The 14,061-nt window shown below is 36.7% G+C and overlaps 1 protein-coding gene and 1 long non-coding RNA gene across 2 annotated transcripts; both read right to left on the reverse strand.

Moving 5' to 3' along the window:
- Window positions 1-1,204: 1,204 nt before the first annotated feature.
- Window positions 1,205-7,575, reverse strand: LOC113704967 (uncharacterized). Its single transcript, XM_027226830.2, has 4 exons — window positions 7,134-7,575; window positions 6,678-6,923; window positions 6,076-6,544; window positions 1,205-1,358 (listed from the first exon to the last, which is right to left on the reverse strand). The coding sequence occupies exons 1-4, from the start codon at window positions 7,573-7,575 to the stop codon at window positions 1,205-1,207; spliced, it is 1,311 nt and encodes a 436-aa protein (XP_027082631.1).
- A 4,409-nt stretch (window positions 7,576-11,984) lies between these two features.
- On the reverse strand, window positions 11,985-13,780 carry LOC140012568 (uncharacterized). The gene is made up of 3 exons (XR_011819745.1): window positions 13,712-13,780; window positions 13,263-13,601; window positions 11,985-12,073 (listed from the first exon to the last, which is right to left on the reverse strand). It is a non-coding gene; the product is annotated as an uncharacterized lncRNA (long non-coding RNA).
- Window positions 13,781-14,061: the final 281 nt, after the last annotated feature.

The raw sequence follows: 14,061 nt of genomic DNA on the forward strand, positions 1-14,061 counted from the left end.
TTTCTTTTAACTCTTTAATAAATTTTATGTGCCAAATAAAAGAATTGTGCTAAACTATTAAATTTCTAGTTTTGTTTCATTAAATTCATATTTCGAAGGTAAATTATTTCATTGATTTAACAAATAATTTCTTCGAATTCCGATAGCTAATCTTAAGCGTTAATAATATTAAGTGTTAGCGGAAATCCTTTACAATTACATTCAGAACATTTAAAATCTCGATAATTGAACCTTTGCAAGAATAAAATACTAGTAGGCTAACAAATTTCATTTGAAGTAAAAATGTTGGAATTAGCTTATAAATGAGAACCCTGAAAAATATATATATATAAACCAGTGCATATTTCATTTGCATTTCTTTTATTCCTTAATAATTTCCAGCATCACTGTCACTTGTTTCCGAATAAGTTCGTAAAAACACCTTTCATGTGACAAATAATATAATTTTCCTAAGTTATGAATTTTCTTGATTTTGCTAGACTAAATTAATACATCTGGAGTTAGAATAATTTATCGCCTTAAAACAAAATGCTAAAATACTTAGTTTTCTTTATGTTGAAAATTAATGCTACCTGAGTAGATTAATTATATAAAATTTCTTGAATTCCAATAATTAATTCTAATCAGTGAATAACGTTAAATACTAATAAGAATGTTCACTTTAAGACAAAGCCAATAAATTTTAGATAAATATGATACAAGTATACTAAACATACTTAAGACGTAATATTTCGATAATTAAAGTTTTGCATGACTAGTGTATAATTAGGCAATCAAATCACACTTGGGGATAATTTTTGGAATTAAGTTAGAACTAAGGTTTTGAGTGGAGATTAGGAAGAGACGTGAAAGGACTAAAATGCCCTCCATACAATCTCAAAACAACCATGCAATTCCAAAACCAAATTGCCGGACAACCTTATGCTCTACCTCTTCATTCGGCCAATCACCAAAGAGCCAACTCTTCCATTTCTGCCAAACACTATTCTTTGTTCCACTCCAACACTCAACTTCCCAACCGTGCACTAATTCACCTCAGACCACACCCAAACTCACCACAACACTCTGCCTTGTTATCATCGACAAAGAGAGAAAGAAAGGGAGCTGTACCTCGCGTCCGAGAGGAAGGAGCTCCTCGTTTCTGTTCTTGACCGCGTATTAGAGGGAACAAAGAGAAAGCCTTGCGTGAACCTCTTCTGTTTCTTCAACCTCCACCAGCTGCAAACATCCTCAAAACTCCAACACCACCATAGCCGAAAGCACTGCAACCAGGAATATCGCCACCAGTCCTTGCGCGAGCCGAGAGGAAGAAAGAATTCAGCTCTGTCGTGTGAGCAAGTTGCACTGTGAGGTAATTTCTGGACCATTTAAGGTTGATCAGAGGTAGATTAAGCCATCTAGGGGCATGTCGTATGGTTTATGCAGTCGGTTGATAAAATCAAAACACTAGAAAAATCTGTTTTGGAAATAAATGTCTCTGCCGAGAAACGGAATTGGAAATGCAGCCTTAATCTCGCCCATTTGTGGTAATTTGAGCTCAGAAATATGATTACTTATCTCAGGACTAGAGGATTAAGCTTTGCATGTTGAATTTTAAACCATCGGATGAGACATTAGAAAAAGAAAACCTGACTGGATGGCTAGATGGTTCGGCCGAGAGGTTAATAGAGTAATGCAGTTTCTAATCTGTCCAATTCTGATGATCCGAGGTTGAGGTCATGATTATTTAAATAAAAAGTGAATGATTAAGTAGATTAAGGTGTTGCATGTGGAAGCTAGATTCGGATGATGATGTTAAGGCTCAAGAAAATTCTGTTTTGATAAGAAAATGGTTGGCCGAAAACTGATTTAAGAATTGCATGATGTAATCTGCTTTGTTGTGATGATAAGCAACCGAGATTATGATTAGTTAACTGAAACTTGGATGATTTATACAATTAAGGCCTTGCATGTGGAGTTATGTGATTGGATGATGGAATCAGGAACCTGGAAAAAATTCTGATTTAGTGAAATGGAATTTTTGTGCACCAGAAATTTGAATTGCAGTTGTAATCTATTTAAATTTGATAATCTGAGCCTGTATTGTGGATTATATGACTAATCACTAGTTGATTTACCTGGCTATGGCTTTGTATGTTAATTTTGTGCATTCGGATGATGAATTAAGGAGCATAAGAAATTCTGTTTTGATGAAATGGAACTACCGTGAGCTTAAATTGGAAATGTAGTTCTTAATCTTCTACATTATGAGGATCTGAGTTGATACCTATGTTTATCTAGCTAACAACATGATGATTGAGGCTTGCCTGAGGCTAGGTAGCTCGGCTAACCAAGGAAATAAAATGAAAACAGAAAATTTATGCATGCAACTTCATCCATGACTAGCTGGACAAATTTCTGGATTTTTGGGATGGAGGTAGTTGTTATTCGAAGTTGATTTTGAACCAGAAATGTAATTAGCTAGCTAAATACAAGATAATTAAGCCCTGCATGTGGTTAATTGGTGGGTTTAGATCAGAAAAATAAAATGAAACCGAATCTGCTACATGCATGTTTCATCCGAGACTTGTTGGAAAATTCTGGAATTTCGGATGACTTTCGTCGTTAATCGAACTTAATTTCTGAACTAGAAATGTTAATCATGTGGTTAAGCAGTTGCATGTTGAATTTGAGTCCCCAAAATACTAATTTAGCCAAGGAAAAAGCTAGATTAAGAACATACAATTTCTGGAAAATTCTTATGAACTACCGTGAGTTCAAAACCGGAAATTTTGAGGATTATAACAGTTGTTTAAACTTAATTTCGAGCTGGAAATGTTAACGGACTAGCCAAGTAATTGCATGATGAAGTTGAGAGTGTAATGGCATGTCTTAGCCAAGGAAATATTGAATTCATGAACAACGTAGTGCTGGAAATTTGAATGACTAAAAGATTGAACCAAATGTTGGAATATAAATGCTGGAAATTTGTTTCGTGGTATCCGAAGGTTGAGTTGGAGTTTTAGCTCGGTTGTGAAATTATTCTTTGAAGCATAATGATTGGAAATGCCTGGAATATGCTGTTTTAAAGTTTTATAAGACATGCAGATGCGAAACACTCGAATTGTGGGTGAATTGCCAATTGATGATTGTCATACTTAGCTGATGACAGATTAGCATATATATGATTTCTTGGCTGAACCATTTACTGGAATTAAGCGTTATTTGCCTTGGTATATGCTGGTATGAATGTCATACTTAAATGTACGGATGGTTTGAATAAAAGTCTTATGGTCTTAAAAGAGAAAAAGGAGTTTTTCACAAGTGAAAAATGAATTTCCAGATTTTCGGATTTCACTGACCAGTCTCAGTAAAATGCTTATATCTTGGTGTAGGAAAATCTGATTAAGGTGCAGTCAGTGGCATTTGAAACTAGATTCATGGGCCTTTGTTCTGTAGGAATTTCATATTTTTCCTCCATGTGTACCGTTGTTCGTGACTCCTCAAAGTAGGCTGTCCTGCTGAAATGTCCTGTCCTTCATGAAATTGAAATCTTGACTTGGATCAAACACTTAGCTTGTTTGTGAATTGAATTCCTGATTTAATTGTGGTTGGATGTGATTGAGGGTTGTCAAAGGCTAATGATTGATGAAGCCTTAGCCATTTGAATAATTTTATATAAGTGTTTAAGTGTGGTGAAATTGAACTGCTGGACTTGTTTGGAGCTAATATGTTTATTTCGATTAAGTTAAGATGTGATATGAACTTGCCAAAAACCAAGTGCTAATGATTGACGAAGCCTTGGTCATTTATTTTATTCTCGATTTGAAATGAATCTATTGAAACCTAGGGCTAATGATTGACGAAGCCCTAGTGAGACTTCTATTTGAAATGTGAGTTTGCTATATTGACGAATCTAAAATATTACGTGTGTGTGAATCGGAATCGTAAGAAATCCGTATTGGTCTGGTGAACTTGAGAAAGTGTTAAGCAAGCTATTTAAATATATCTTCGCCCTAGTATGGTGCGATAAAACTTAGCACGGTATGTTAAAGTTGAAAATTTCATGTAGAGATTTTCTAAACCTTGTCAACTCGATATTTCTTCCTTTAAGCTTAAACTAGCCTTATTATTTTTAGAAAATGATTTCACTAGTTTCAAAAACTCTAGGCTTTGTTTTACTTCCTTTCTTTTCCCTAGGAATTGTTTTTTTGGCTAGTTGACTATAGGAAAAATTCAAAAGTACAAGTTTTAAACAACCTTAATTGAAAATAATTTCTCTAGCTTTTGAAAATCCTAAGTCTTATTTTAATCCCTTTTCTTTCTTAAAGATTTGCCCTAGGATAGTTGTCAGTAGGAAAAGTTCCAAAATAAGAGTTTTAATAACTTTAATTAAAAATGTAGGGACTTGCTTGGCAAGAAACTTTATTTTAGATAAAATAGTTTTTAGTGATAATTTTTGCAAGAACCGTAGCTTTAAAGAAATTTTCAAAGTATTCCTCTAGCTTTGATGTTAAGAGGTTCGTCGACTTATTTCTAGAGAATAATACTAGTTATCCTTCTATAAGGAAAAGTACCTCAAGGAAAACTATAAGAAACATTTCTACTACTTTTGTCAAGTTTCAACCTAAATAGATTTTTGAATTTACTGTGGGAAAGTAAACTAGTAATATATTAGATAAACCTCGATGAGTATAAGCTTAAAAACTGAATAAAAACTCATAGTTTCAACATTTGATGTTCTAGGATATTGCGAGGACGCGGAATTCGATTCCCAACTTGATATCTGAACTTCACTCTTGGTGAGTGTCCCTGCCTGTTCTTTTCCTACCTGAATTAAGTGCTTTCTAGACTCGATAAGTGATAATTTGCAAAACTAGTTTTTGATCCATCGAAGTGAGCGGTGTGTACTTTATCACACTAGCCGTTCGAGTGGTGACTTGCGTGAATCATTTTTCTCCTGAATCCTTGAATCTAAATGTCGTTGCGTCGTTGGGTGAATCCCTCGATTTCTGAATCCAACTACCATGAATCTAAACGTAGTTACGTCGTTGGGTGAATCTCTCGACGCATGAATCTAACTACAATAATGTCATTGGGTGAATCCCTCGACCAATCATCTGCGGGTATATCTCGAGTATACTGCGTCTTTAGTCGGTGAGCGGGCCCGGGACAGGGGTATGAATGGTGACGGGTTAGGTATCAAAATGAGACGCTCTACATGGATTATAGGTAGTGAGAGTTGACGGAGGGTCAACTACGATAAATGGTGATCAAGCGAGGAAAATGGCTCCTGAGAGCCCCTGTATCCTACCTTGTGCTGTTATACGCTTTCCTAATTGTTCAATTTGTTTAAGTTATTACTCGCTGTTTGATTTACGTGACTACATGTTTTGGGGCACCACTGAACTTTAGCTCACCCCATGTTTATTTGTTTTCCTTACAGGATGGGAAGTTTGAAAGTATTTGAGCAGCTTATATTTCCTATGGTTGTACTTGAACAACTTGAATTTAATTTTCGGTTTGTAATGACTTCTAAGCTAAGCATTGTACCTTTCATTTTGGATTGCCACTTGAAGCTGGAAAAGTGTGGTTGTGTATGGATTATGAGTATTCTATTAAATAATTTATGGTTATTCGGTCAAAGACTTTGACCGAATAAGAATAACTGAATATCGTATGGATAGTCGATTTAATGAGAATACAATATAGGATTCGTGTTTGGATAGTATATTGTATTCTTGCAAGTATTAAATTTTTTTTTAACCACAACTTTTTTTGGTTATATCACATTATTCACCTCAAGTTGCAACCTCTTTGAACCACTCGGTTGACACTATGTGCATTTATTTTGCAGGGGCTAAATAGTTCTTCATAAAATTACGATATACCAAATTTAATATAGAATACAATACTTTCAATACAGACATCCTTGGCCACTCAGTTGTGAAGCAAGCATAGAGGAATTAGGAAACATACAGACGAAAACAAGCAAATTGTGAGAATTTGCCCATTTTTTGCTACAGTACTTGAATTAACCTTATTCGCATCACACTAGTATTAACACACAACAGTCATTCACAACAAATCCCTCACCTTCGTCTCGCACTCCGATACGCATTCCACATTCCATTTGCCATTTCATCTCTCATTTCATGCCATTCATTGACCTCTTGTTGTGAGGCACTTAAGGGTTGAATTTCTGGCATAGGTGGGACCCCACCTTCTCCTTCGATATCCATCTCCTGATCATGATCATTGAATATGTCATCATCTGGCAATTCATCTCGTATGAAATTGTGTAGAGTACAGCAAGCTATCACCACATTTATTTGTGTACTCATATAAAAATTAGGTACAGGACCACGTAGGATAGTGAATCTCCTTTTAAGCACCCCAAAGCATCTCTCAATTACATTTCTAAGTGATGAGTGACGAGTATTGAAAAGTTGCTTAGGGGAGGAAGAGCCACGTCGCCCTTGAGCATTTTGTCGAGGTGTTCCACGATAAGGTGCAAGAAATCCAGGAATATTTCTGTATGCCGAGTCCACAAGGTAGTATTTTCCTACAAACAAAGTGGAATGAAGGTCAAATATAAGTCAAAATACACTACTACTTCTCCCCCCCCACTCATACACTCACATACTATGAAAGCATATAATTGGACAAAAATTTGACAACAAAATATTGTCGTGCACCTGGAGGGGGCATCGAAAAATGTGTAGGTCCTGTTAGTGCTCCGTCCAAGACGCGTGCATCATGGGCGCTTCCTTCCCAACCAGCATAAATATATGAAAATCGCATATCAAAATCGCAAATGGCTAGTACATTTTGAGTTGATTGGCCATGCCTATTCGTATATGCCGCTTGTTGTCCAGGTGGCGGATGTGCTGGAATATGTGTACCATCTAATGCACCTACAGCATTCTTGTAGATTTGATATGCTAGTTAGTAAATAGTAAAGTTGGACATGATCATTGAATATTGATGCTTGAATGTTGGTACAAAAGGGTAAGTAATACTTTATATAAAAAGCATAAATTTTTTAACACAAAACTTTACCGTAAACCATTGGGCAAATCGCCCATCGGTGTAAATCTTTGGATGAATCTCGTTTTGTCCTCTCGGCTTTATGAGAATTTTTCCCAACTCACAAAGGCCCCGCAACACCTCATGAATGTTCCTGCAGATGGTTTCCGAAGAATGTTGGAATCGTTCAGCGAGGCAGCGCATTCGATGATTGTGACTCAACATGACTAATGTCATGCACAGTGCTTCCTCTATGAGCACTCTTTTCTGGGGATTTTGTGGTACATATCCCCCACTCACAAGAATGTCACATAAGCGCATGAAAGAATCCACCGTTATTCTACAGTTCTCAAGTACTCTTGCAGGATGGCCATCAATCACTTCTTGCACATACGCACGGCCACTTAGCATGCTGTTTCTGCATGGTAGAGGCAATATATATCCTGCTAGACGTTCAGACACAGGGTTGAATAGAATAACCGTTGCCCATTGGATTAGTTCCCAGTCATCGTCATCATCATCAACATTATTCGAAGACGATCCCCAAGTATTCCAACTATTATCCATACTTCTATTTTTGGCCGCCTATGAAACCTGGTACACCATGGCTCAAAACGAAACTTTAGCTAATATACTAAACGGATGACTCCAAAGTCACATATATAACTGGGCCTGTAGAATATAGTAATACACCAGTTGCTTAGCTAATGTACCTTAGCTAATAAATTTATCTAGTTTAGCTGAAAGTTTAAATAGATTTAGCTAATATACCTTAGCTTAGACAAAGTAATGCCCGGTGGTAATATTTTGTAATAGTAAAAAAAAAAAAATCAAATGCAATTTTTATAGTAATATATCCCAACAAATATTTTTAATGGCTTAGCTAATAGATCTTAACTAATAATTTTGTAATAATAAAACTAACCAAAAGTACTAGACAATTGGGTTGGCCCGCGTCTTCTGCATTTGGCATTTATAGCACAAGACAAGTACGTGGCTAAAATGGGCTGCCTCTCTGTTGCAGGTTCAAATAAGGATGCTAATATACTTATATCAATTGCCAGAGACTTAAATGAAGCACTAGGGGATTGAAAAGTAGAAGATATCAACCCAAAACTTTTGCATGAACTGTCTCTCGGTGCCCGAGCTGTTGTAAATCCCATGGCTGTCATGGTTGGTGGTATTGTTGGTCAGGAGGTTGTGAAGGCATGCTTTGAAAAGTTTCATCCTCTTTTGCAGGTGATATATAATTTGTCTTTGTTAATAGTAAAAATAACCAAAAGTAATTTTTAGTAATAAACCGTAGCTAATATTTTTACAGTACAAAATATCCAACAATTTGTATAGTAATATACCTTAGCTAAAATTTTTAATAGCTAAGGTAATATACCGTAGCTAATATTTCTAATAGCTTATCTAATATACCTTATCTAATATTTTTTAATACTCACTCAATGAAAAGTAATTTTTATACTAATATACCTTAGCTAATAAGGCCTTAGCTAATATTTTTAACAGTACAAAATATAGAAAAGTAATTTTTATAGTAATAAATCGTAGCTAATATACCTTAACTAATATATTTTAATAGTAATAATAACCAAAAGTAATTTTTATAGTAAATCACTGTGAGCTAATATACCTAAACTAATCATTTTTTAATATACCTAAACTATATATATTCACACACATATATATATATATACTGAATAGAAAAATTAGCAATATGACAGATATTTATGAATAGAAATTCATCACCTGTACTAGGCAATGGCAAGAGCCTGTTTCGGGAACAAAAAGGCTGCCGATGAACCAGAATTCCTATGGCTTGAACGCTGCTGGATTTCTGATGTTAGTAGCTGGATATGGGAGGCATGTACACACTGCTATAAACTTATGGCTTTATAGAAATTTGATAGTGGTCTCGCGGAACCCAACCAATTTCACCTACCGACATAGACATGTTGACATACTTTGAATGGTCACGATTGGTTACATAAATAAAGCTGCAACCAAATAGTGGATTGCGTGGCGGCACCTGTTTCTGATTGATAGATCACTGATGCTCGGACAAATAAGCACGCGAAAACAGTAGTTGATAAGAACTTAAAGGGCCATTGAATATAGGAAGGACAGTATCCCGGATATCCAGTGAACGTCCAAATACCCATGTGCAATTCCTACAAAGTAGCTAGCGGCCAAAGTAGCCACTATATAACCCACAATCAAAAAAAGGAAAAGAATCTAGTATACTAGTAGTCATATGCGTGCCCGAGCCAGGAGATACAGACGTGGGCCAGCATGTGTTATTTCCCAATGAAAATAGTAGTCATAACTTTTGCTACTGGAAAAAATATCAGATGTCTTGTGTGGGTGTCAGTGGTCCATGCTTATCATATATAATAGCAATTGCTACTGGAAACCATCTAATGTACATTCAAAGTCATATATGTTTCATAGAGATGTTAATACAAAGGATCTCTATATATATAACAAAGGGGCCTTTATGTATATATTAATACAAATGTAACTTAACTATTTCTAAAAGAAGAACTAATATACCTTTGCGGCCAAAACCCAATGCAATCAACTAAGACCATTCCAGCCTCCCTATGTAAAGATATACACTCTAATACAGTATATAGCTAATGTAATTGCATTAATATTATCCAAGTAACCATATAAATGAAGAAAATACCCCATTCACTAGCAAATCAGTGTAATGGGAGTAGTAATAAGCATTGAACTATAAAAAGATAGTACATCAATACACGAATGTTCATAAGCCGCAGGGTGCAAAGCCTCAAATACAGACATAGTGCAAGTTTATGTCAAATGGAAGCAAATTACATATACTATCCGCAAGACTGGGATTTTTTTTTTGTGCACAACAGCAATCCAAAATTTGTCCTCCAGGACACAGTTATATAACCCAGCCAAATTTACTGAAATATCAAGCAAGGAAATTCAGTCTAAAGCTGCCTATGCAGCAGCTATTTCGGATCAAGAATGGTATCGGCATACCAATACTGGAAGCCTTCATTCGATTGCAGAAACATGTGGCACCACCTCTCACTATTTTCAAACTCTTTCATGCACGCAAGACGTTTTCGGGACCACAGTTCAATGGGCTCATGTTTTTGGGTATGATTTGTCCCAAACTCTTAGCGCTGCTACGCACCACTCATTTCGTCGGGTGTTTTCATCAATTTTGATCTGAGACAGCTTACCAATGTTCGTTGCTGCGTCTCGGAGAGCTTCCCCGGTCTTCTGAGACTTAGTGCTCCTTGAACCATCGAAGGATGATGTCCCACGACTCGATACCGGGCGCTTACCTGGCCTACTAGCAACGAATTCAACTTCTTCATCCCGAACTGGAATATACACATCCTCCCCCCAGAAGTTTGAGGTCGGTCCGTCAACCTTTGCCTTCCCCTTTCGCCTTGATGCAGCCCCGGTGGTCTTTTCGGCAGACCAAGGAGAGTGGTGGATGACAGGTTGTCGAAGCCTGTGCAATAATAAAACCTGCTCAAACTAAAAGTAATTTCTGTAGATAGTGGTGAGCAGGGTCGAATCCACAGGGACTGGGGGTAATTGTTTCTTTTCAAATTCACAGTGACAAGGGGGTGTTTTTATGCAGAAGGTGACAATAAAAGAAGTTCAAATAAAATCTAAGAAACTACTAAAAATTAAATAACAAATTACTAAAATCAAATGAATGATAATTAAGGATCTAGCCAAGGAATAACTTCAGCAATGGTTCACCTAATTGATCATCGATAAGCAAAGGCAATTCCAATTATCTACTAATAAATAGGTTATAACTACCAAACAAGCGATGGCAGTCAACCCCTCCTTACTGTGTCGGTGATTAAGGTACGCCCGTTAATCACTGCTCTAATTGAGAAATAATCCTAGGTACGCCCGTAAGATTTAATTCCCCAATTGCCTTACGTATTAGAGGAACCCTATTCTAACCAAATAACACACTACCAGGGTTATTTTAGATTAGCCCGCGTATTCCCCTGACACAAACCCAATTATGCCAGTTATCACTATTTTGAGACAATTAAACAATTACGGATTTAATGTCCCAATTGACAATAGATTATCAAATTAACTAATTATCCGGATCCAAGACAATCAATTAATCAAACAATCATAAGCACTGCAACCAAGGAATATGCGAATACCAATAAATAAAGGAAAAGATAAAATTAAATCGATCTCACAATTTTTAGGCGAATCAAAACCTCCGTTGTTCCTTGACTAGAGTGAAGAGATTAGTTCATGTTTAATGCGAGGAACCCACACAAAAGCGAAGAGAAAGCAGCAGCCATCGTCCTTTGAGATTGGAAAAATTCAATTCATCCGAATATTCAAAAGATAGCAGGCTACAAAAGGTGGTTGCTAGTTCTCCCTTCGTCTGCCATACGAAGGAGGAAAGAAAAACACTACCAAAAGAAGAAAAGTCAAAGGTTTCTCCAATTTTGCTCCTGACATGCGTGGAGAGCAGCAACTAAAAACTAAGAAGAAAAGTCAAAGTGAAGCTCAAAAAGACAAGAATCAAAAGCTAAGCTAATGATAGTGCTTTCTCCTCTACAATTTCTATTTCGTATCTCCTGTGCGGCGGCTCTCCTTCCGGAGAGGAAGAAGCGACCCCTCACTTCAGCCCTGCGTTCCTCCTTTTAATGCTGCCATCTGCGAATTACCAAAAAGGACTTGTATCTCCTTATTCCAGAAATGCCCTCGATTGCCTGCTATGTGAACTCTTTCTCGATAACTGTCAAATTGGCCTTTATTGTGACATTTTTGTTCTACTCCCTGAAATAAATGCAAATTACGAAAAGTGAGTAGAATCTAATAATTAATTCACATTGGGTTAAGTAATAGGAAAAATTAATAATAAAATTAACTATCAAATTGCAACCTATCAGTGGACGTCACTCTGAGCAGAGGATTGGGCATGCTTTCCGGTGGCTGTTCGGCTCTCAAGAATTTCTCCCAATTCGTAGAAGCAACCGCAGCTGCGGCCTTCTTTGAACCTTGCATAGAATTTGTTTTCCTGCAAGGTATGTGAAATGGCAACTGGTTCAACTAGACAAGCAGATACAGTTTATATAAAAAGCATTCTTGCTATGTACTACTAAGCTGGTACTTCAAATAGCTATTATACACATGATCAGGCCAGCAATTAGCCATGATAAGGCCAGTAACGAAATAAATATAGGCCAGCATGTGTAACAGATTGAATACTACCAGTCACAGCAACAAAGCTGTCAAAACCATGAATTCTTAACATAGTAATCAATGTACTCAACAGAAATACCCTATGAAACGTTAGAAGGTCCAAAAGTCAGAAAAGCCAGAAAAAAGACAAACCCTTTCGGGCCATAAAGCACCCAGATATACCAAAAAAAAAAGATATAGACCTCTTTTCTCTCCTTACATATGAGACAGGCCATATTGGCTTACTCACAATGTACATACAAACTACTCAATCTTACCCCTTTTTAAGTTTTGTTTAAGCAACAGCAATGGTACTTTTTATCCTAGGTAGCAACAGCCCCTCCTCACAATTAGTCAGAGTTCATATTTAGGAATATACAAAATTATAGTCCTAATTAATGCGAGTGTTTTAGCCAAAAAGATATACTAGTTAATAAAGGAACTTTTTAAGAATCAAATTTTTTCTGATTATCTATTAGATAGTAATTATAATGCTTAATCTTTACATGTGTATAATGAATTGGATTAAAATCTTCTATTCATTAATCTGATGCAGTCAACTAAGCTTTCTTTAAGTAAACAACTCCAAGCTAACAGTTATTTTTAGCAGTGCTCGTTGGAGACAAAAATGTAATTTAGCATATTAAAGAAATGTAGGCCACCAATAAAGCATAATACGGCCACCTTAAATTATTATTGTAACAACCTAATTGATACATAGGAATTTCTCCCCCCCTCCATTGTCACATTTAGGGGCAGTCGCAATCAATGATTAATAAGGCAGCCTCCAAACATAGCAAGTACAAAATCAAAGTACCCATCTATGCTTCCCAACCCAGTGCAGCAGAACTGAAACACATAAAACTTGTCACAGCAACTGCTACATAAGTCATAATTTCAGGGATCCTCTATCAATGAAAGGGCTCAATATTCCATTGTCTCTTACCAAACACACAGGAAAAAATGTCTATCAAAGGTTAAGGGCAATTTGGGATACAATTAATAAAGACATAGAAGAAGTTTACCCGCTTTAGAGCGCTCCATTTTTCCTTTGTAGCCTGAAAGCAGAGGAGCTCCGAATTAAAGCCAACTCCTGTCTCTGCCGTTGTCTGGGACATCCCCGATAAGCGGACGAAACACTTCCACTCGGATTCCATCCTATAGAACTTTGAACGATATTGCTCCCACCTCAAATTGACGTGGCACTTGTCGTTCATGTGTAGGGTAAGATGGTGCCAGTTTGACCTGCCCTTTTGGTGCTTGTCCCAAGCACCATTCCTATGCCACTCCACAAGTGTTGCAACGAAAACTGCCTCAAGTGTAGGGTGATTTTTCCAATCGGCTACTTCAGAATCATCATTCATCTAATGCAATAAACCAGAAAAGTTCATAGTAAATAACGTTTAGATTGTACAAGGAAACGGTTAAATTCAAAGTGAGTGCTGGAACTTCAAAGTAGGAACCACTTCCATACCTTTACGAAGTAATTTCTCGCGCAAGCACCCAAATCGTTTGAACCGCTCTCGGAATGTGCTTGTTGGACTGCATGAAAGCAAAATATAAAAAATGCTTCCTTATTTGGTTTAACAAATAAACACAAATAGGCATTCAAAGCAGTACAACAATCCCAAGCTAAGAATTTTTAGCTGAACAGATTATGAGATCATTAACGAATGTATAGAAATTGAAAATAATAGCAACCAAAACCAAAATCATATATGGATGAAGGTCGTACCGCTGCTGTTATGTACTCGACGGCGCTTATGTGGCATATAAACGTGGCAGCGAAAAAAAATGGCGGACCTAACAGTCACGCACCAACTG

This window comes from Coffea arabica, chromosome 8e (assembly GCF_036785885.1).
Source record: "Coffea arabica cultivar ET-39 chromosome 8e, Coffea Arabica ET-39 HiFi, whole genome shotgun sequence".
Classification (NCBI taxonomy): Eukaryota; Viridiplantae; Streptophyta; class Magnoliopsida; order Gentianales; family Rubiaceae; genus Coffea; species Coffea arabica.

Bases quoted from the DNA above. Each gene is read 5' to 3' on its own strand.
- LOC113704967 (XM_027226830.2), bottom strand. From the start codon at position 7,575: ATGGATAATAGTTGGAATACTTGGGGATCGTCTTCGAATAATGTTGAT. The intron at 6,924-7,133 runs GTGAGTTGGGAA...TTTACTAACTAG, and splicing joins TGAGGTGTTGCGGGGCCTTT to CATATCAAATCTACAAGAAT. The intron at 1,359-6,075 runs GTGAGGGATTTG...TAAATGGTCCAG, and splicing joins TATCGGAGTGCGAGACGAAG to AAATTACCTCACAGTGCAAC.